General features: G+C 35.0%; 1 protein-coding gene across 1 annotated transcript; it reads right to left on the bottom strand.

Moving 5' to 3' along the window:
- Nucleotides 1–2,658: 2,658 nt before the first annotated feature.
- On the bottom strand, nt 2,659–23,215 carry LOC129880797 (uncharacterized). Its single transcript, XM_055954994.1, has 15 exons — nt 22,869–23,215; nt 22,193–22,281; nt 19,168–19,234; nt 18,930–19,045; nt 14,598–14,664; nt 14,462–14,510; nt 14,268–14,353; nt 13,822–14,087; nt 13,659–13,714; nt 11,505–11,590; nt 10,513–10,605; nt 5,693–6,005; nt 3,786–4,336; nt 3,237–3,462; nt 2,659–3,154 (listed from the first exon to the last, which is right to left on the bottom strand). The coding sequence occupies exons 1-15, from the start codon at nt 23,067–23,069 to the stop codon at nt 2,937–2,939; spliced, it is 2,484 nt and encodes an 827-aa protein (XP_055810969.1). The 5' UTR covers nt 23,070–23,215; the 3' UTR covers nt 2,659–2,936.
- Between the last annotated feature and the right edge of the window lie 1,895 nt (nt 23,216–25,110).

Here is a 25,110-nt window from a genome sequence, read left to right as displayed (position 1 = left end):
AGAATTAATTTAATTAAGAGAGTTTTTATGATTACTTTACCCTCATTTATGTCTTACGATGTAATCTTTTTTTGTTAAAATATTTATTTAATTGAGGTGCATGTTTGTAATCATCATTAATAATAACTATCAAAGATAAAAGGATTTTTTTTATCATAAACTTTTAAAATAATAAATAATTTGAGATAGAAGTTATCACGATAAATAACTTAAATAGGATGGAAAATAGTAATTACCAAGTAGCAAGGTTTTTTTTTCTTTTTAGTATATTTATATTTTTGTCCTTATCATTATTCTTTGACCAAGAGTTCATCATGTCATAGAATAGGATGGAGTAAATCCAGGATTTATCAACCATCTTTAAAATTCCATTAATGGGGATGCCTTAAGAGTGCATTGGTGAATTATCTGACCTAGCACACTAGTGTCCACATTTTTCTGAAAAGAAAAAAAAAAAGGGGGTCAAAAAAGGCTGCAGCATTTTTTGAAGAATAAAAGTCTTCAACAATTGTCAACAATGGCTGCTACCTCCTTTTGATAAAGACAAAAGTTGACAGACGCATAAAAAAACGCATAGAAAATTAACGCATAAATTTTCTACGCGTTTTCATTATCCTATAAATAGAAGGCCTTATACCTTCATTTAATTCATCCCAGAAAGAGAGAGTAGGAATATAAAGAGAGTTATACACCAAAATAAATATTGTAGTCTTGAGTGTCCTCTTTAGTAGTTGTTCCTTTTACAAGAGAGAAGTATTAATTATTGTTTTCTCCTTGTATTTGAGAGCAGTGTACTCAATATTTTAATAGTGAGATCATTCTACCCCGTGGTTTTTTCTCCCTATCAGTTAGAGAGGTTTCCACGTAAAATTCTCGTATCCAATTTAATTTCATTATTTTCATCATATCAAACTTTAGTTGTGGTGTTTTTTCATTCCAACATTTTCAACATTGGTCACTACGTACTGTGATGACCTTTATATTTTTTTGGAATAAAATAAGTAGATAGGAATTCAATATAATAAGTTGAGTTGAGACTATTGTCATGTTGAAATATATATAAAATGTGTTGGAATAACTTGACCGTCTTTGTTTTGCTGAGAGAATAAAGCCATCAAATGTTGTGACATTGGTTGGAGCGATAAACATTGTTTCCATCTTTAATTAAAGTTTTTGAATTCAAGCTTTAGGTATCAACTTATTTCTGGTAAGGAAATATTTTATCCTTTAAAATAGAATTTTTTGATGTAAATCTGAATTAGTCAAAGCAGGTACAGAATATTGAGTGAAAAAACAAAATTATTAAAACACCGAATATATTTACTTTTGGTTTAAAGTGATACAACAACAATATATTCAGTATAATCTCACAAAAAAGGATCTGAGGAGGATAAAGTGTACACAAATCTTATCTTTACGTACCTTGAAGGTGTAAAAATTTGGCACCAGATCCTAACTCAACCCCAAAAGCTAGCTTATGATGGAAGGATTGCCCAAGTCCATATAAGGAGACTACCAAGCCATTTCCCAATCAATGTGGAATGTTTTACCCACTCTAACACCCCCATTCACGCCCAGGCCCAACTGGAGCGTAGACTGAGAGCCCAAACGGAGATGGACCTGGCTTTAATACTATGAAAAAATATGGCACCTGAGCCTAACTCAACCCCAAAAGCTAGCTCATGACGGAAGGATTGCCCAAGTCCATATAAGGAGACTACCAAGCCATTCCCCAATCAATGTGGGATGTTTTACCCACTCTAACACCCCTATTCACGTCCAGGCCCAATTGGAGCGTGGACTGGGAGTCCAAACGGAGATGGACTTGGCTTTAATACTATGAAAAGATATGGCACCTGAGCCTAACTCAACCTCAAAAGTTAGCTCATGAGGAGAGAATTTCCCAAGGAGATCACCAATCCATTCCTCAATCAATATGAATCTTTTTACACAAATGGTAGTTAAAGAGGCGACTTTCGATAGAATGAACTATTGGTTGGACTATTGTTCTGAATAGGTAAAATGCGCGCATAGCTTATTACACACTATATCCGCAAATCTTATCACACACTATCCGCTTTTTTCAACAATATTGATCACTACAATATATATATATATATATATATATATATATGACCATTATCCTGTAATGGAATATTAAAGTAAATGACGAATTGAATAAGTTGACTCGACTCGAGAGTACTATTTTCATGTTGATAAATGATAGAAATATAATTAAAAAAATATGTTGGAATAACTTGAAATATAATTTGATGCGCTTAACACTAAATGTTATTTACCCACTTTCTACACATTTTTCTTGGCATCAAACTACGCCCATCCTCAAATATGGTAGGTTCATGTGGATAAATCTTTTGGGCCTAACCCTTTTGATTGAATTTTGAATTTATTAGCTTTCTCAAATCGAAAACATGTAAAATGTTGTTTTGGGGGGCTTTGCTTCATTCTATTTGTAAGACAGGTGTATGTAACCACTTAGTGAGAAAACAAGAACTAAAAAGAGTAGAGGGTTGAAGGAAAAGGGAAGCCAGAAATCGAAGATATTGATGTCCCCCAACCATTAGACTGACTTTTTCAAGAAGAGGAGCCGTCGTCTCCTAATTATGTAAAACTCTCTTTATGAAAATAAGGACAAAGTTGGAAGAACATCATTTGAGATTTGATTTTTGGTCATCCAAACAATAGTTTAGTTTTTCAACATTTTGATTACAATACATAATCATCAGATTACAGAGAGGACACTTCCCTCCATTTTCATCTGAAATCTCTAGTTGTAGAAATTGTCTAAACAAGAAGAAATCAACAAATAAACATCATGCTACAAATTTCCCTGAAATGGTACACATATAAAAGCTGCCAAAATTGTTAGTTTACCTATGATTTGTCTCATTATATATCAATATATTCAATTTAGCTTAATCTGCTTTAACTATTTTATCTGCCTCCGCAGCAATCAATGGCTTGTTTTCAAGCAAAAAGGACTCTGAATCCTCCTCCAAATACATCAACATCCTTTCTAGAAGTTCTTGGCAATCAAGTGCAATCACCATGACTGTGATGCTATTCCGGCCTCTCCAGCATCCTATAGCGATAGTTGATGCATCCACTTGAGGTTCCGACAAGGTCTTATTGTCTAAAAGAAATGGAGAGCAAATATTACGAGAGAAACAAACCAATCGTGTTAACTAAAATGAAGATACCAGATCACATCTAACCTTTATTCAAAATCACTGCACAACAACCAAACTGCAGCTTTGAAGCCTTTTCCCGAAATTCAGCATCCACAAAATCGCCAAATTTAATGCTCTTGTACTGCAAAAGAAGCTTGAAATCTACAGGAGATGCATACACTATTTGTTTGGTTATATGTGGCAGCAGCAATGGCAATCCTTCAGATGTTATGCGGAATACACATTGTGTAGAAACATCTTTTTGCCGCTCCTGCAACATTGGAAAGAGAATACATAAAGGTTATCTATCTAATAGTGCAATGGTCAGAGATCACCGGGAAATAATGACAAAAAGGGTCATTCAATTGGTGCCTTCGTAGTTTGCTACTTGTTTTTAAGAGGGGCTTGGCAGTCTTGCTTTGTCTGTACCTCCTTTCCTTTCTGGGGGAGGGGGGAGGGGGGGCAGTTTGTAGGATGCGAAGTTCTTTCTGAAAAAAACTTTGTAAAAGATGAATGTTCAAACACATGCACATGAAATAGAATATCAAGAGTTCCAAGAACAGAAATCTCAAGTGTCAAATCTGAGAGACTTACAAACATCTTGAGCCCAACGGCAGCTATCTTGAGCTGCTCACCAGCTAGAAAATTGAGTTCAAGAACTTCTTTCACAGATTTAGATACATAGTAAACTCTCTTCACATGGTTGATATCAGTATTCCTCACAATCAAATGACCTTTGAATGGAAAGGATTCCTTGATGCCATAGAAGGCCTTTATCTGACCCACAGCTGCCTCCTCGCGGTAAAATATTATTGGGTCAATCCCTCTCCATCTTCCTTGCATTTGTATCCTTCTTCTCCCTGTAACCAACTCAGGACCAGCTCCTCCATCACTGGAAGGTTTAGTCTGCTCCGGCCTTTTCCCTTCCACTATTTTACTGGGGTCAGTATCCGGTGTAGCTTCGCCATTTCCATTTTTAAGAATATCAGCATCACCCATAGTCGCTTCAGATAGTTGATTACCTACAGAATCCACTTGCTCAACTTCATCAGCATTTATATCTTTGACCTTAGGTAAACTTTGTGCTTGGAAATTGCCTGCGGAAGTTGTATTCCCTGGCTGATAGCAATGCTTCTTTTGTGTGACTGCAAAGTCATAAAGAACAGAATCTCAATACATACACAAGTACAGCTCAAAATTAAGACAGAATTGTATTATGACATCAAGGGGTGTGCCCTGATAGCTCAAGGATTGGCAATCATGGCATTGGCAGCTTCCAACTTATTAACATTGAGAGCCTAGAGTTTTTCAAGAGAGCATGGAAAGAATACCTCAACACCCAGGATGTATTTATGTGGTTATTTAAAAGTAGACAGACAACTAAACCAAGGATCCAAAGTGACCATCCATGAACTAAATCAAGGATCCAAAATGACCACCCAAGTCCAATCAACATTAAGTCCTTGGAGTGCTACAAAAGGTCAAGGAAACTAAGCTTTCAAGTCAAATGTATCTGAGGAAAACAAGAAGCAGAGAGTGGAGAGAAACATGGACCAAAAAACGCCTCCAGGAGCCTAGCAACAAAGGAGGCGATGGAGCACCACAGGGAAACGACACGATTATCAAAAGTGGAGCTGATTGTAGGAGAAGCTCAACAAAAACGGTTCCATGATTATCAAATGAGGACACATTTTAGGACCCTAAGATTTTACTTATTCCAGCCTTAGTGTAATTCAATGCTAGTTTAGGGATATTTGTTACTATTGTTAGCTTCTACATAGACCTGTATAAATATCTTAGTTTCCTCTTTTGACAAGCTAGCTAGTTTTTGGATGATTAAAGATCATACTCTTCTGGGTGATTGTTTGTATCTCTTTATTGAACCTTCTTGGAATTCTTCTTGCTGTGGATCCATGTATGAGTTCAACTCTCTTCCCCTTGGATTATAAGATTCGGTGAATCGGAAACAATTAATTAAGAATTCAAAACTTTTTTATGGAACATACATATGAATATGTGTGGATCATACCTTTCTAATAATTAAATGGTTATTTGATTGTTAGAATTCTCCTTTCTTCTAATTTTCTGTTAAGCCCAATCTAATTTCTATTTCTATCCTTGTGTTCTATCTAGTTTTTTTGTTATTTGTTTTCTTTTTTTGAGGAAGAAGAGATCAGTTTTATTTGTTTTCATTATTTGTTCTATGTCGTCATTTTTGCATCTTGGTTGCTATCATTTGTATCAGACCTTAGGCTATGGAGTTGTTCTTAGAAACATTGGTCTTTGCTTTACTATAATATAAAAATTACCAAAAAAGAGTTCTACCGTTGTGAAGTTTTGCATTCTTGTTCTTCAAGTTTCGAATCTGAATTTCAGAACTTGAACCACAAAAGAAGATATAGCTGTGCAGATGTTCTATTAGAACTTAGCCATATCATGCGTAGTTAAATGTTTAACGCCCCAATTTATACTTCTGACTAATGGTTGACATTTTAACTCACCTGGCGAAGGAGAAAGCTTGTGAAAGACAGCAATAAAGAAGGCTCCACTGTTCTGGTCATGTGGCACTATCCTGATACAACGTTCCAATGGTAGAGTTGAAACTTCCTCATCCAAGATTGTAGTAGGATTTGCAGAATCCTGCACCATCCGAATACCATTTTGAGAATTACCATTACTCCCATTATCAGGCAATTGACGCCCAGGTGCATCCACATAGCCTTTGCCAGATGGGAACATTCCAGGAACAACTGCAGCTCTACGAGAATCACAAATTTCGTTGTAAGAAGTCAACCACACCCCTTTATCTTGAACCTGCATGCACAGAAGGACAAATATTAATCAAACTCAATGAAGCAGCGTAAGGTAACCATACATGTATAACATAAATGGAATTAAGAATTTAAGGATGGATACTAGTCTTTCCTTCTCCTCCTGCTTGTACTAACAGGCGAATATAGAATTAGTGGAACTCATAACAAAGTCAGGCTCACTGAAAGGCTTCCAGGTCAGATAAAATGAAACAAAATACAAAGAACTTCTGATATTTAACTAGTTCCTGTGACATAATTCTCATCCTTCACGTCTTGGAATCAGCAAAAAACAGCTGAATTACATTATAATACTCAACTTAGGCTGACAGTGTGATACTGAGAAGTTAATGACCACTCAATATTAAGAGCAGGTTGACATATCACATTAAGGAGCAATATGTCTGACTGGAAGCTTTTTAGATTAACAGAATTTTCTTGTTTTTGCAGAGCTTGCAAGGGAATAATGCATAGAGTATCTTGGAAATTGATAGAAAAGGAAAGTTTACTGTGAAATCGTGTTATGAGATTCTACTGCAGAAAATGCTCAGACACAAACATGTCCTTGGAAATCTATTTGAAAAACAAAGACACCTCACAAGATGGCTGTTTTTCATGGTTGGCACCATGTGAGGCTTTACCTCATACAGGCCAACCTTCAGAAAGGAGGAGTGCCTACTTGCAACAGGTGCTACCTATGTGAAAAGGAAATGAAGGAAGCAACCACTTTATTCTCCATTGCCTATTGACTACTCAAATATGGAGCATGTTGCTGAATTTATTTTTTTAATGAAATAACTCATGTGTGGGTGGACCAGACCAATGAGCTACTTGCATGCTGGAACAAGAAGTGCAAGAACAAAAGATTTGAGGAAAAAATCCTGCATCTTGTGGACAGTTAGGAAAGAAAAAAATCTAAGACGTTTCGAGAGCCCAGCAGCAAGATTAAGTCCAATTGACTTGTTAGTTCCGCAGCTCGAGGAGAAAGTTCCATAACGAAATTGCTGATAGATAGAAGGGAGAATGCCGCTGACAAAGAAGAGCTCTACCAGTCTCTCCTTTTTTTGATTCCTTCAAAGAGTACTTTTTTGGTGTAAGAGGAATATAGTGAAGATGCAGACAGCATCAGACTTTCAAAGTTCTTTGCAGACCCTCAGGGAACTTATTTTGTTTTTGTGTGTACACATTCAGCACATTCTTATTACAACAACAACAACCACCCAGTGAAATCCCACAACATGGGGTCTGGGGAGGGTAGAATGTACGCAGACCTTACTCCTACCAAGGTAGGACGGCTGAATGTCAGCACATTCTTATTGAAGTCCATTTATGAAATTCTCCTATATCACACAAAAAAAGAGAGAAACAAAAAGGGTCGTTCTCACCCCTGTAAACCAGGTCCGCTGACTTGTTAGATGCCCCACCAGAAGGAATCTATATGAAAATATTTGCAGAAAGAAAATTCAACCAAAACCAAAATATCAGACTCAAATGACATTTTCACAGCTAGAAATTGGTGAAATTGGTTTTCTCCATGAATATGGTTATATGCCCCTCAAAATGCGAATTATCACAAACTATTTGCTAAAGCACAAAAACTGTCTAAACCAAAGTTTCCATCGGCAATACAATTTCCTCCATGAATTGATTTAGATAACTTGATAGGGTTTCAGTAATGCTGAAGGGAATTAAAAATTGTTGTTCTATTACATTTCATAGAGCGCATGTTTAGCAAAACTCCACACAACTGTAAAAGATCCATGTTAATTTTATTATGAATCTACTTATTAACAAAGGAATATGCAAAAAGTTCATTCAAGATTCCAATCTCCAGCGTATCTTGAACTAATAAACTGCTTCTTGACTCCAACACTACTATAATCAAAGTATATCTTCCTCCATCGGCGGCTGATCCAGAATCCAGAATTGATGGATTCAACCTTTATGTTCTTACTATTGAATCCATTGCAATTTTGAAATAATGGGTTTCCTTGTCGTAATTACTGGTCCTGTTGAACCCAGTAAACAAGGTTGTATTCCATTGTCAGCACTTTACTACCCTCACTCGATCAGTTGCTAAGCAAATCCACACTATAGCAGCCCAAGGACTCTGTAAGGCTAAAACCACTTTTTCCCTATTGTCTCAAGGACATGCAAGAGAGGCTTCTATCAGTCGAAGCATAAATTCTCTAATTTGCTCCCCATCCTCCAACCCCATGATAAGTCATTGTTATGCAACAAAATTGTGCAATGGGAATGTGAATCATTTCTGATATAGGACATGGAAAACATAGAAACATAATGTCTCAAAAACAGCAACAACAGGGAAAATAATTCTCTGAAGCAGACGTTTCTATATTCTTATACTAATGCATCCTATATTACAAAATAGTCAGCTCTGAAATAATAAATATTCTATGAGCTTATAATCTCAACAGTTATTACAATTTCACAGAACAAATCTCTTTCTAACTACCAGGGGCGGCTCTTGCATATAAAATTTTAGGTATATGCCTTAGGCCCCCAATTTTGAGGGGCCTCAAATTTTTTACCAATAATAAATTACGTGTTAATTTTTTTAAGGAAACAATTAGTTATTTATGATTAAAAAAATATATATAAAAAAAGAAATTAAAAAACTATGTTATCAAGAAAATATTATTTTGCCTTCTTACATTCTCTTTGCTAACGCTCACATTTTTTTAAAACTCCTTTTGCACTCTCTTTCTTCAAATCTTTGATAAGTTAAAATAATACTCTGCCAAAAATATGAATCAATAGTCGAAAAGTGTTGGACAAAGTGAATTACAAATTCTTTTTTTATTTCTTCTTAAGTTTTCAAGCATTACAACAAACATATTAGAGTAGGGTATACCAAGTTTGTTAACTTATTACTTATAAATTATGTTAACAAACAACAACATATCCAGTGAAATTCCACAAGTGGGTATAAAATTATGTTAACAATTCATATAATAATTGTCTCAGGAAAAAGATGTTTTTCAACGTTAAATTAAAACTAATAATTAAAAAAAAGGTATTCGAAAAAATTATTTATAAAAAATATTAATTAAGTAATAATATGCATCTAAAAAGTTAGAAATATAAATAAATACATATGAAGTTTATTTAGATTTTAGGCCTCTAACTAAAATTTCGCTTTAGGCCTCCAACTACATTGAGCCGCCCCTGCTAACTACCAAATTCTTGATATTTATAATACAACATTAGTAGAAAGAATCTTTTTGAGTATTAATAAATAAATAAAAGTTTTTAATGAGACTGTGTGTTATACTACAGAGGTTCATGTCCACACTTCTCTACTGATGAAACTCATGAAAGAATTAAACTAAAAGGAAGAAGCTGTAATGAACATGTCACAGCTCACTCATGTCAGTCTCCAACATATTGTTTGATAGCTTCAATGAATCAAGCACTGGTAGATAAACTAAGTCAAAGTAGAGAAAGTTAATTTTAGCTAGACATATCTAGAGGCCCAATTGTGTTTTCACTGAGAAAAGAAAGTGCAAATGCATCTTGCTCTTGTGAGAAAATAATATTAGTTTACCTATCAAAAGAAAAAGTATTAGTTTAATGCTTTTGACAACTGAAATGTTTAATATGGAAGAAAAAACCCTTAAAACATTATGGTCGACTTAACAACATACCCAGTGCAATGCCACGAGGTTGGGTCAGGGGAGGGTAGGGTGTATGCAGACCTTACCACTATCTCGTAGAGAAGTATATACTAAATGTTTAATTTATTAGGCCTCATAAGATTAAGTTATCACTTAAAACTAGAGATTACAATGTTTAGATACTAAATTACATCAGTTTGCATGAATGAAGCTCTTTATTTGCAAAGCTAAATCTTTAGCAAACCTCCTGAAGCTAACATGAACAATGAGATTTATTCTTCCAAATGCATCTGATATTGTAATTTAATAATCAAATATCGCAATTTAGGAAACTGACTGGAACTAAGGCTACAAGAGAATACACTACACGGAATACAGCATAAAGCAAAAGGAGGTAACCTATGCAGCCCCTTGGTAAAAGTTCGATATTTGGTATGGAAGTATCCTGTGCAAACATTAATGTTTCTTGTCCGCCCCCTCATGACCTTCCACAGTTATGCTGATGTAGTTGTATTTTTCATACATGTGCAAATATGATAGTAAATTTTAAGTAGTTAATATGAGGTCTTCACAATTAATCTCTGATTGAAAGGATTGCCCACTCCAGATATAGTTTTATAGTATCTGAACTTGATTGGACAAGAATCCACAACCATAGTAACAATGGAAACACAGAAAAGCAAGATCCCGTGCGAGATAGGCAAATACCCTCAGTAGAACTCCCCTCTATTTTTCATTTTCTATTATAACCTTAACATTGAACGTCAAGTCCCAACCTCGATCAAAGCAAGATGACCAAAATCTGTCATCTCCAAACATCACATGGCGAAGATATCAACATGAACAGTTGCACCAAGAAAATTAACCACAAACCTTCCATTTTTTTAGACCTGGCCTTCTAACAAGCTGAGGAAGTTCACTGGAGACATCAACAAGTTCCACAGATCCCCCACACCTTCTCAAAATCTGAGAAACAAGAGAACAATCAAGTTTTATGAAAAGGAATGTTGGACTTAGAATTTTATAAAGTTGCAATGCAACATCAAAATTGCTATCTCTCTGTTGTACAGGGGAATTATGATGATTATGTCATCAGCAGCAAAAAATAATTATGTGGAACATTTGTTATCCTAGGGACAGAGAGATTCAGCTACTATTTTGACAGTTTTGTTCAACATTGAAGAGAGAAATCCAAGTAATTTCCATAAAATCCAAGTAATATAAACTAATTACTAAAGTGCCCATTATACTAACGGAGTATAGTAGTTGGTGTAGCAATGGAAAACATACAAAGAAATCAAGAGAAAGAATACTTGCACCACATCAGCCCACTTGCTGATATAAGTTAGAACAAGAGTAGGCATACATAATTCAGACAAGCCCGGGTGTCGGGACAGGAGGAAGAACAAAGGGAGGGCTGTAAATAAGAAATTCAGCTAACAAATGTGCAGCCATTGCAATAAATGAAGAGCCCACTAAGGGTTCCCTTTTTCCGCTCTCCCACCCTACCGCAATCGAGCAAGATCTATACTCAAGAATCTTCTTTTCTGTTTTTTTGTACTTTCGGTAGTTTAACTCATTAATTTCTGGGAATCTAAAAATGAGCAAAATTTTCATTCGGTAACATAAGCTACACATTTAACAGAATCGTAACCACTAAGGGTTCCCTTTTTCCGCTCTCCCACCCTACCGCAATCGAGCAAGATCTATACTCAAGAATCTTCTTTTCTGTTTTTTTGTACTTTCGGTAGTTTAACTCATTAATTTCTGGGAATCTAAAAATGAGCAAAATTTTCATTCGGTAACATAAGCTACACATTTAACAGAATCGTAATCAATTTGTGATGCATTCTTTCTGGGATTACCTCGGCAACCACAGCCTCGTTCTCAGTGGGATTCATTGAGCAAGTTGAATAAACCATCCTTCCACCAACTTTAAGCAAAGACATTCCTGAAATATATGTATGAACAACCATGTGTCAGTTGAAGGCTTTTCATAAAGAAAGAGGGGTCTTATATAGAAGGACTTGCATAGCGCTCTAAAGTCCTAACCCCTCAAGTGTTTCAGCAACCTTTCATGCCGGTCCAGTTACCAGCACCTATCCATAGCTCGGACTTTCACAAAACGTCTCCAGTCTCCTAAAGACTTAAGCTTCTTTTTTCCTATATAACTCAAGGAACAACATCCTTAGCAGAGAAAATATACCCGGGCTCTGCAAAAATCTGAGCAACAAAATTATAGTTTAACTGATGTTGCTTCTTGAAAGACATACAATTCATCTCATGCTTTTGTGGTCTTCTAATCCATCTTGTTCGAGTAACTAGAACCTTTTCCTTTCTATCCTTACTTCGTAAAGGAAGAATCTTTTAAATTTTAACCAAGCATATTGAAATAGCTTGTTTATGCTATTCCTCTTTGATGTGTATGGCAGATCTGTTTCTTATTTAATTGGTGCTATCAACAACTACTACTGCGCCTCAATCCCAAACAAATGGGAATTGGCTATATGAATCCCCACTTTCATTTAAGCTCATTTCATATCATCATCATGCTAAATAAATAAAAGAGAAAAACAAATCAAATATATGCACAAATACAATATTGATAACAATATATTAGAATCTCTCTAACAAGTCTAAGACTTTTCCTCAACTAGTAGCTATTACCAATATGGATCTTCTTCTTCCATTGAACCCTATTTTTAGCTAAGTCTGCATTGATACAAAGCATTTGTTGACCTTTCAAGACAACTTTCTTCCATGTGATTTTAGATCTACCTTGTTGGCTTTCAACACCTTAACTTACCATAGTTTCACACCTACTGAGAAGTGCATTTGTAGGTCGCCGCAAAATATGTCCAAACCATCTCAAGTGATCTTTTCACATTTTATCCTCAAGGTGTGCTACTTGTACCTTCTATGAATGTGGTCATTTTTAATCTTATCTGATATGGTATGACTACACATCCATCGTAGCATCCGCATCTCTACAACAGTCATCTTGTGGATATGTTGGACTCTAGCAGCCCAACATTCACTACCATATAACATTGTCTATTGTGGCACAAAAACAGTTTGTAAATATTCAGGTCCTGACAGGGGTTTCCTACCCTCCGATTTCTATTGTGTTCCATTAGTTGGGACCTCTCTCACAATAGAAGAACTGAAGAAACAAGATATAGTCTATCTAAATAAAGGCACCCACATCCCTTAACATATGCTACAGTTGTTGGGACGAGGTAACCACTACTACTGCACCTTTGTGAGACAAAGTATAAAGTGTGTTCCACTACTACTATTCTTCTCAATACAGAAACGGACACATATGTGATAGAGGAAATATCGATCAATCAATCAATTAAGCTTCACTTCCATAAGTTGTGGTGTCTATATGAAACCATCAATACGACTATATTCAGATCCATTTCATTTAAATATACTAAATAATTTGTCTTTTAAGGCAATCAGGGCTCTCGAAACCCCACACTTATCCCTACTCCTACATGGATATTTAGTTTAGTCCCAACTTGTTGGTGTTGCTTATATGGATCCTTTACTTCCATTATGTTATATTCTTAGTATTAAGTGTATGAATTCGATAGATTTTAAAACTTTTGAGACAACTCCCTCTATATAATTTTAGGTTTACCTCGTACCTTTTATTACCTTCAATTATAATGTCATACCTATGGACCAGAAAGCCTGGAGGTCTGCATAGGAAATAGTTAAATCATCTCAAACGACCTTATCTTATTTTATGTTTGTGTTACTTCCACAAGTGTGATCATTTTTAACATTGTTCAATCTTGATCTTGGATATCAAGATGTATCTTGAGCCCATAATGGGAAAAAAAACTTGGAGTCAACAAACTCATCCTTAAGCACAAACTCAAAGGTGACTTGCTGGCTAAAACCATAAGTTGCCACATGATAGGTTAGTGATGGTCAGCTTATCTGGTTAGACGACTAATGTACATTGAGAGAGAGAGAGAGAGAGAGAGAGAGAGAGTATAACGAACCTCGCATTGCTATCTGAACCTGTAGCCCATGTAGACCATTACCCATTCCTACATTCCTGTGCGGAAGGAAAAATAGAGCGATGTGGAGGGGACACAAGACAATTGTATTGATTGCAGAATGCAAAATGAGAGTGATAAGTACTGGTAATTCATAAATAACTACCATCTTCTCCATATATCAGGGGCCTTGCGTAAAGTGCCATCACCACTGCATGGAACGTCACACAAGACACGATCAAATAGAAGTTGATCAATATCAAGTTCTTTCACTTCTCGTGGCTCATAACCTTTTCCATAAGTTCTAATCAAATGACAGCTGGGGAAGTGCTGTGCTTCATGATTCGTGACTATCAAGTTGGCAGTGGACATTCTCTTTGTTTGATGGATGAGAAGGTTACACCTTTGAACATCAACATCATTTGCTAAGACCTATATAATGAGGCATTTCAAAGAGAAACATCAAATATATTACAAGGATCCAGAGAAATTTTTTTTTTAAGGATGGAGCGGAGAGTGTATATGACGCCAACAAAGATGGATGAAAGAACTAGGGAGAGAGTTGCATTGACATCAATGATTTTAAGAGAGAAAATGAGGAAAAAGAGAGACCATTCCACCAGGTAATGATCCAGGTTCAGCTGAGTGGTGTATCATCTCAAGTAACTGAAACGTTTTCGAACCAGGAGCTGCACACACTGCAGGATAAAGGGACAGTAAAGATTCTATTTATCCAGTTTGATATTCATAAATTAATGAAGAATGGAAAAATGAACTTAGATGCAGAGTATTAAAGAATAGCTAACTGTCAAGAATGAAATCATCTGGCCGTACATCCAGGAACAGAGGAGGGACCTGAGTCAAAGCAGTCACATGATGAATAAAGGGCACAATGTTAACTGATATATACCAAATAAATCAGCATAGCAATAGTTGGCCCACCATGCTAACAGCCTCCTGTCTTGTAATGTTACCAATCTCATTTTGTAGCTTCAAGAACTTGTGGAACCTGAATGTTTTATGTGATGACAAAAATCAATACCAGAGACCACCAAAAATTGTCTTCAATTATAATTCCGTAAATTTCTTGGCTCTATACAGATTCTAGGAAAAAGAATTGCATAATTTTTTATGGAGGTTGGAAGAACTACCAGGAAGGGTGTAAGTTTTTTTATATCCATAAATGGGAACAAGAAATGGACTTCTACATGTACAATTTTCTATGTGAGATGTGCATTTTCTTCATTTGAACATAATTATACAACAACTACATCAATCCTAGAGAAGTTCACACAGGGCTATATGAATCCTCTATATCTATTTTCTGCTACATCAGATCCGATCTTTCCACCATTGAATAATCTCTCTTTAAGGACAAATTAAGGACTCTCTGAAGCTAGAGATTATCTCTAACTCTCACACTTATTTTATCATGCAAGCTCTACCAGACCTTTTCTTTATAAGTAAAAGGTAGCAATCTCCAATAAACCTTAAGAGACTTCCTATCAAAGGACCAGATGTAAGTACTACCAATAACGGTTAACCTTAATCCAACTAACTGGTACCGCCTATAAGGAAATTTTGCTTCTGTTGTGTTATATTTCAGCCGAATTTGCATGGATTCCAAGAAATTATACGTCTTTTTAGGAGAACTTCTTTCCATATGGTTTAAGGTCTACCTCATCCCGTAATAATTCCTAAAACCATCATGATGTGAATCTAGAAACAGGTGCATTTAGGAGCTTTGTAGAACATAACTAAACCATTGCAGGCCACATTCTCATTTCTAATTTCGTCTAACCTAGTATAACGACATATCTATCTTATGCAATTTTACGACACCCGTCTTACAGAAATGTCAACAATATATCCCAACATTTGCTGCCACATAGCATTGTTAGTCTCACACGTTTTATAGAACTTACCTTCACTTTGTAAAATATCCTCCTATTGCACTATCAAGTCATTCTCTAGAAAGATTGAGCCTAGATATCTTAAGTGTCAATATTTAGTTACTGCAGTTCTATCTTTTCTCTTGCCTCAAACTTTACTTTTCTTGTATTGGCTACACTTATTGTGCGTATATCCTATCATCTTGCACCAATCCTAAAAACTCAGTGTTTTGAGAGTTTCACCACAAATCAAACTTTAGTTAACTCTCCCACTAGTTATATCAACACAACGTAGGCCCGCGAATAACATATACTCTGGAACTCAATCTCGTATCCTGTTGGCTAACTCATTCATAAATAGGACAAACCAGTACAGGCTAAAATTAATTCCTAGATAAACCATGGTTATGGAAAACTCTGCATTTTCTTCCATTGTTCTTACATTTTGACACCTCCTTTGTACATATCCTTTAGGGAATTTATGTATTTGAGATGAAATTTTTCCTCTCTAGCACATACTAAGGATTTCTTTTGGGACACTACCATATGGAAAACCCTCTTCCTCTTCCTATAACAAAAGACACTCAAATGTTTGATGAATAAGACTTTCTTTTCGAAAGATAGTTGATAATCAAGATTTTCATTTCCAAATACTCTGTTGAATTCCATCAAGAGAAAATCAGCAGCCTTCTCTAGTTTTCAAACAACTCATGGAAACACCATCACACATGCCCAAATATTATTTGCATCATACCTTAGAAGTGTGAAAAGAAACACTCAACTATTCTAGAAGTTGCAAACCAAGTTGCATCTAAAACATTTGATGATAAGTGCAATAAGATGCAAAGAATATTTAGGTTTATTGGGGAGTAGAGTGACCTTGATAAACTCTGTTTTAGATTCACTACCTACTTATGTTATGTCACTATTTCCAATTCCTCCAAAAGTTGTCGAAAAACTGGATAGACTTAGAAGAAACTTCCTCAGGAAAGGAGGCAAAGAGGGAGAGGGCAAGGGTTACTGTCTAGTGAAATGGAACACTGTGATGCTGAGCAAGGAAAAAGGGGGACTGGGTATTAGAAATTTGGAAATTCAAAACAAGAGCCTTTTGATGAAGTGGTTGTGGAGGTATACTAGTGAGGAAAGAACACTATGGAAGGAGGTGATAGTGACAAAGTATGGAGAATTTAACCCATGGTGTACAGAGATGGTTTCAGAACCTTATGGATGGGGAGTATGGAGGACAATCAGAGCTTTATGTAACTCTATGGAAGAAAATGTGTTTCTCAAAGTTGGAAATGGAAACAAGATTAAGTTCTGGAAAGATGAATGGATTGATCAAATTCCTCTAAGTGAGTCATTCCCAGATCTTTACTCAAGCTGCAACAATCCTGAAGCCAGAGTATGTGAATGCTGGACCACTCAAGGCTGGGACCTGTCTTTCAGGAGGCTATTGAATGATTGGGAAGTGGATAGGATGGCTTCCCTACTGGAAAAACTGGGGGGAACAAATCTAGTAACAAATGCACCAAATAGAGTTATATGGAAGCACAACAAGTATGGTAATTTCACAGTAAATAGTGCTTACAACAAAGGAATACAGGTTGGGGTTACAGGCTACCATCATCACTGGAAGAGTATTTGGAGAGGACTGATCCCCGCCAAAGTGAAATGCTTCACTTGGTTAGTCATCAAAAGAGCCTACTTAACTCAAGAAGTCCTATAGAAGAAAGGAACGCAACTAGTCCCTAGGTGTTTCCGATGCAATTTGACAGGGGAAAGAAACAAACACCTATTCATACATTGCAAATTCACTACACAGATCTGGGAGTTGTTCCTCAACATCACAGGCTTCAACTGGACTATGCCAGAACAGACTTCTGACCTTTTTAGTTGCTAGATCAGAAGAGGGGGTAGCAAGACTCAAAAGAAGTGGTGGATGCTAATACCATCATGTTTATGGTGGTCAGTCTGGAAGGAAAGAAATGGGAGATACTTTAAAGATAGATCTAATTCCATTCACAAAGTAAAATGGAATTGTCTGGTATCTTTACTTTTTTGGTGTAAATAGCTTTATATAGAAGATGTAGATCAAATTATAGAATTAATAGGGAGCTTGCAATTTTGGTTAGGGCTGTAAATTTTTGAAGGTGGCCAGCATGTCCTTAATGCTGAAGAATACAACTTCACCAATGTTCAAAAAAAAAAATCGGTTAATACATTCGAGCCGAGGGTCTTTTGGAAACAGCCTCTCTATCTCCATGAGGTAGTGGTAAGGTATGCATACACTCTACCCTCCCTAAACCTCACTTGTGGAATTTCATTGGGAATGTTGTTGTTGTTGTTGTTTTATATTTATCAGTTTCCTTGAAATTGTGGAACATGTTTTCATTCAAATCTAGATCAAAATGCCCAACAAATGGAATTTTGATGTTTGATCATGATTGTGATATTAACCTCATATCTTATATCACAATTATATTCATGTCACAATCATATGTAGGAAATTATCAAAAATTATACAATAGAAAGTTATTAGTTAACTCGATTGAAAAAAAAATCAGCAGTACTACAGAGATGCTTTACACAGAAAAAGGAAAAAACAAATATTTTTTTCCAGTCCTAAATGTGAAACCAGCAGAGAGAAAGGAACTAAGGAAACTCAAAAGGTTGAACTTGTTTCAGACTCAAGCTTAGCACCAACGTCAACAACCATTTGAACTGATGTTGAAGTATTCAAAACGTCAAATAGATTATTGACTCATAACAAGGATTGAAAACTTGAAGTGTCTTTTCCAAAAAGCCATACTTATTACTCCCTATGTCCCTATTCTACTTGGCATGCTTTCCTTTTAGTTTGTCCCAAAAGAATAATATCTTTCTATATTTAGGAACAATTAAACTTTAAACCTCTCATGGTACTCTTAGTGAGATGATTTACAGCACAAAAATGTCTGGCTTGCTTAGATCACAAGTTTCAAAAGTCTTTCTCTTTCTTAAACTTCATGAATAGTAAAAAATCACCACATAAATTGGGATGGATTATTATCTGCGATAGATTTATTTTTCCTGAAACTGGTAACTTTGTATATATATGTTAGAATCCGAATCTTACAAGAGTTGTAGTGCCCCCATATTTACAAAGTACTACCTACATCTATGATTCTATGATCCTATGTCTATAATGAGTCTTAAACATCAATAATAGACACAGGATCATTTAAAAGTAACTCATTACACCTAAAACACAGTAGCAAGATGCAATTTAGCTTAATCTGTTGCATAATTATCTGCAATAGATTTAGGTATGATCTTTTTTTCAGATAAAAGTTATTTCACAATATTCAAAAGTTACAGCATAAGCGGAAACCGGATCTCTAACCTCTCAAGTATTTTGTTTTTCCTCAACTGCTTGCGAGAAAAAGTTGACTGCCAGGCAAGATTCTCTGGATACCAAGGTAATGGTCTTATTGCCACAACCTCACTCCCATCTGTCCCCTGAATAACAAACCCAGTTTGGAAATATTACTGAATAGCAAGTCTCTGAGCTAGACGCTGCATACATACTGCAGAAAGTTCATAATTCAGTAAGAAAAAGTAATCATAATCAGCTGATGAACCTCTTCTTGCAGAGATTTCATAAAATCATTCTCCAACTTCGCTTGAATTTCCAAGTAGCATTGGCTACTGCAACATTAACAACACAATGATGAATATGTAAGAAATAAGTTCATTTCTTTGAATGATTAGAGCAATGTGAGCTTTCGTTATAAGCAAATTTATTTGGTTTTCACTTATAATTTGGAACTAGAAGTTATAGGTTTTTGTTCATTTATCTGAAGTTTAAAGGAATATTTTCGTTTCTGATACCCTGTTAACTTAAGTCTGAATTTTTAAAACTGCACCTCTTATAACAATGATTAGAGATAACATTAAGTTATTGTAGCAGGTATATGTTACTTGCAGTTGATTCAATCTGCAGTTACTCTGAACAAGGTTGACTTGTAAATAAACAGGAAATACGGGCAGAGGCATCCCAGAACATGGGTGGTGCACCACTAAAGAAGGAGAAAAAGAAAAGAATTAAGAGGGAATCAATCCATAATCCTCTGGGTAAAGAACTCAGCATTTAACCAAGTGCATCATTCAGCCTTTTGGGAACATGGTGACCAGCAGATAATATTAGATCAATTTAAGAAAATATGTACATAAAATACATAGTTTGGTGGAGAGATCATGGGTTCACGTGCGCCCTAGTTTTGGTAATAAATCCTCCCTAGAATATGGGCATATGCTACCACTGCAGTAGCTAACGTGAACGATCCAGAACACAAACAGATGTATCTACAAGAACCATATGCATCTACACTACAAATCCATAGATGTATCTAGGCTAAATGGCTAATGACTCGAGATGTTGGTAGAAGAAAAGAACAGATGCATCTAGGCAATAATCTCAGAAGCATCTGGACTTGCAATCCTATAAATACGCTAGTAAGTCCTTAGAGAAAGCATCAGTTCTGAGAAGCAGACAGTGTTCTCTTGGTTTCTCTCTTTAGTATTTGTCTAGTCTTTGTTTTGCAGTTAAAAAATATTACTCTTTTGAAGAGTTCTTCTTCCTAATCTTTGTTAGATTTAAATACTCCATGTAATTTCTTTTTGGGGGGGACAGTTGATGAACCTTGATATATTTATATACTTTCTCAATTTTAAAACATTCTTGGCTTGAAACTTTCTATTTATATTTCAAATTGTGCTGGAATGATAATTTTTTAATTAATTATTATTAACATGTCTATATATTTTATCTCCAAGTTATTTTGTTATATTAATTTAGTAATTCTCACAGAGCAAAATCAATAAACAAAGTTTGGTGCAATTGTAATTCTCCGTGTCCAGTCAAGCTTTGGGATGGAGGGAGTAATATATAGTACTAGTTCCTTTTCTAATAGTAAGATAGAGATATCAGGAAGAGAAGTTTTAGTAATGATAATAAACAAAACCTGGTGCGATTGTACTTTTTCAAAGCAAGTGACTTGACATTTGATATATAATGTCAACAAAAGTGGTTCAAAATACATTTGCAGAAGGCACCTGCTATATCATACGAAAAGCAATTCTCTGCCATAACTTTTATTTTCTTTTTTTTTTGAACTTGGATATCCTCAATACTACTTATAAAAGTATGATATATAACACCTTAATTTTAAGCATATTGTAGTCAACTATATCCATAACTTTTATTTTCTAAAGAAGTATATATAAGAAAACAAATAAATTGTAGATACATGTGGTAAAAATATAGATGCTAAGTAGTAAAAATCTCTCGATCGCTCTCTTTTTATTTTATAAATAATAGTAAGGGACCACTCTTGAACTTAAGAAGAAGAAGAATAAAAACACTCCTTTTTATAGTTCTAAAATGCAGAGGAAATTCATCTCTGGTTACTTTTTTTCTTATTCCACTCTATGCCAGAACTCACAAAGTGTTTCCTAGAACAAATGAATGTTCTTCGCAAGAGAGTTAGTTCCAAAGGAACTCTAACCGCAAACCAAATCCTGAAAAAAGAATTCATTTCAGAGAAGAAGATGGAATGTGAGATCAATTCATAGCTCAATTATTCAAGATTATCAGTGGGAAGAATTTGCACATCCACCCGGTGATTACTCTCTTGAGTTAGTGCTGGAAAAAGAATGGGGGGAGTTGATTCGGCAAGACATGACACACCTCCAACTTACTAAGGACATGACCCTAGATAGAAAGGTTTGGGAATCGAGGAATAGGATAGAAAGTCAATAAGTAGCCGAAGCACCTTTATGTAGAAGAGGCAGGGGGCTAGTCTCCTCTACACCTTTCTCCTTATTAGTAGTATTATTATTTAGTCCTTGTGTAGTATCTTTTACTTCGTCTTTATTTGTTACTTGTTGCTTCATTGGTTGTGTTTTATCTTGTCACTTTGCTGCTGTTATTTTATTCCTTTCTAGCTTGTTTTGGTAATGCGTCATTGTGCTGAGGGTATATCAGAAACAACCTCTCTATACCGCAAAGGTAATGGTAAGGTCTGCATATCCTACCCTCCCCACACCCCACTTATGGGATTAAGCTGGGTATGTTATAGTTGTTGTAGACAGTTGCTCAAAGCTGCACGAGAAATTTATTGTTCAAACAAATTTCTGTACACATTTGTAACAAATAGAAGACTTAGCCTGAGTCCACATATAAGGATACAAAGTCCAGTCTTGCTAAAATCCAAATAAGAATAAAAGAGGAAAGTTTTGCTCTGCATGAACAAAGAGAACGTGTGAAGACAAATGCAATATGCATTATCCCTTTTAGATCACACTTCTCGATGCATAAATAAGATTTATATGATGTGGAACATCTTTGCTATGATATATAACTGTTTGTGTATCTAATAAACAGAAAGGTTAACAACAACAACAACATATCCAGTTTAGTCACACAAGGTGGGGTCTGGGGAGTGTAGGGTGAACGTAAACCTTACTCCTACCTTATGGACGTAGAGAAGTTGTTTTCAAAAGACCCCTGGCTCAAGTAACGCAAATCAAAGAACAAACAAAAGGAAAGAAATAAAACATATACATAAACAAAATGTTGTCAAATGATAATGAAAAGCCACAGACCTTGAATTGATCCTGAAAGCAGCAGGCAATTCACTTCGAAGACAGTCCATAAAAGTATTCCATTCTTCTGGTGGCACAATCCCTTGCTCCTACACAGACATGCACAACTATCACCCAAGTCCATAATTAGGTATATACCCATTACATGTATATGAAAAACAAATAAAGAGATAACTTACTCATTCCATCTCAATTTATACCATATCACACTAACTTTAACGACAATATTTCCATATTGGTTGTCTCAAAATGTTTGACACCAATCTATTTTTGTACAAACTTCACAACTTCCAAGAATTCAAATTCATTAAATTATTCAAATATCAAACTTTGATATGTTGTTTTCCTTATATTCTATCGAGCTTAAGTTTTCCATCATACTTAATACTCTCTCTATCCCAATTTATGCGACATTTATCGCTTATCAAGAGTAAATTTAACTAACCTTCAAAGCTAATTGTATTAGATGAAACTCAATATCATAAAAATAAAATTCAGATATTCAAAACTATACGGAAAGTACTACAAGATATGCAACTCTTCTTATGTCAATATTGGTCAAGCACATAGTTTGAATCTTGAGAAGCAAAAAGTGTCACATAAATTGGTAGAGAGGGAGTATCTAATAATATATACAAGTCAAATTAACATCTAAAATTCACAAATAAGGGAGTACCTTGTAATATTCTTCAAAGGCGAGATTTTGAGTGACAAAGGGTTTCCAAGTGGGTTTACTGTTTTCTCTATTATTGTTATTATTATTATCAGCGGTAGCATTTTCTTGCTGCTCGGAATCATTTTTGCTGTATTTCCAGTTGTTTTCTCTGCTTTGAGCGAAGTGTTTTCTCTGAGTTCTTGACCTTCCTCTGCCACCCATTTTCCCCCTCGCTGCTGCAAATTCGAATATTGAAAAATCCCTCTCAGAATTGAGAATCTGAGATGGTGGCAAAGGGAAAAAAAGGAGAGTGGGGGAGTTGACAGGAACTGAACTGAAGAAGGTTTTGGCTGGGTTTTAGATGATTGGGTTTGAAATGTGGCAAAGGCCCACTTCTTATGTCAATATTGGTGAAGAAAATATTTATAATAATATTTTTATTATCAGTAAATATTCATAATATTGTTTTAATATATCTTATAGAGAATAATTTATAAAACATGTATAATATAAATTTTATTGATGAATAATATATTTATTACATATTTTAATATATTTATAATATATTGTGTTAAATTCTTACAAGCATAATATATTTTGAAAACACTTAAAATATATTTATATCACATGCATAATTCACTTTTAATACATAATGCAGATTTATCATAGTATTGCTATGTATTGTAAATCTCAGAAAGATCGAAATTCTAATTGGAGAAGAAATTCAGGAAAGAATATGTGTAAAGATTATTGTTGGTCGAAAATAATGGAAAGATATTTGAAATTTTTTATTTTTGTTTTTAGAGTTGTGTTACACTAGATTTTCTATCGTCGTTATATATGTGATTTCCTCCTCATTTATTGTGTTTTAGTTGAGAAAATGATCCTTAATATATGGAGTTTTGCTTTATTTTAATCCTTAATATATTTCACATAATCCATATATGATGGTTAATGTATTATAAAAAGTGTTCAATTTGCCCCAAAAATAACAGATCCATCAAAAACCTGTTAAGTTTAACAGTGGGTCCCACATACCTAATTTTCCCCATCTTCGTCTCTTTCAAATTGCACAATGATTCAAGCAATCAAATGACATTTTAGATATTACATCTATAATAAAATCATACAAAATGATACACCAAAGCACATTCTCTATACTCTTGACATTAACCAATTTGCTCTTCAATTTTTTCACTTTTTCAAGCTCTATCTTTTTTTCTTCAACTAGTGTTATACACGATGCTTCTATTCATTTTCAAATACATTCAATATACTTTCAGTTTCACTCAATTTCTTTACGAATTTCGGAATCACAAACATTGATCATAGATCAATTTCGTCACCTTCAAATAGGTCTGTGATTAGAGCTTCTGTATCTATCAATGAAAAGTTTCAGGTATTTATCACCGTGAATTGGAGCAGCTTTGAAAATATGGGTTCAGAGATGAAATGAGCAGATAAACTTTTCTTTCTTGACATTTTGCAATAAAAACAGGAGTTGTGTGTTCACTGAGAAGAGGAAAGTTTTCTTTCGATGGCTGAAGCAAAAAAAGAGGCACAAGCTCTTCAAAACAGAGCTTTTGAGAGGAAAATATAGAAAATGAATGGGAAAGGAAAGCTCTTGAGGCTCACTGTTAAACTTAACAGAGGTTTTTGATGGGTCTGTTAATTTTTAGGGCAAAGGACCAAATTGAGAACCTTTTATATACATTAAGGATCATGTGGAATATATTAAGGATCAAAATAAAGCAAATTTCATATATTAAAGATTTTTGAATATTTTCTCTATTTTAGTTATATTTTATATTTAGATACACATAATTAGACGTATCTGGTTCACTTGTATTTGAGAAGCGAAATTTGATATAATTGGTAATAGCGAAATCTTTTCATGAGTTTTTAAAATTTACTATTTGTACCAAATTCAGTCCCCAAGCGTGTCCAGATACATGTATGTTTGATAAATTAGGTGTATTTTATTCCAGATACATTTATATCCAAGTGGATTCATATTTATCCAGGATACAGTACTGACTTTGTCGCTCGCCTCTCCTTGTGTATCTATATTTCAGAATGTATTTGGTATCCCCTACATATGTATTAGTGTGATTCACATATATCTAGAACACGTTAACTCTCTCACTCGCCTCTCTCCCTATGTATTTATATTTCAGAGTATATTTGATATCTCAAATATATGTATTTAGTGTGATTTGCATATATCTAGGATATATTGATTCTCGCTCGCTTCTCTCTCGAT

The sequence above is a fragment of the Solanum dulcamara genome, chromosome 2, assembly GCF_947179165.1.
Source record: "Solanum dulcamara chromosome 2, daSolDulc1.2, whole genome shotgun sequence".
Classification (NCBI taxonomy): Eukaryota; Viridiplantae; Streptophyta; class Magnoliopsida; order Solanales; family Solanaceae; genus Solanum; species Solanum dulcamara.
Note: the sequence above shows the minus strand (reverse complement) of the source record. Positions and strands in the feature narration are given on the sequence as shown.

What these genes read in the sequence shown, in the direction of transcription:
- LOC129880797 (XM_055954994.1), bottom strand. Translation starts at nt 23,069, where the DNA reads ATGGGTGGCAGAGGAAGGTCAAGAACTCAGAGAAAACACTTCGCTCAA. An exon ending in ACGAGGCTGTGGTTGCCGAG is followed by an intron (nt 10,606 to 11,504) that starts GTAATCCCAGAA and finishes CTTGTTTCTCAG; the next exon opens with ATTTTGAGAAGGTGTGGGGG. An exon ending in CAGGTCTAAAAAAATGGAAG is followed by an intron (nt 6,006 to 10,512) that starts GTTTGTGGTTAA and finishes CTGTGCATGCAG; the next exon opens with GTTCAAGATAAAGGGGTGTG.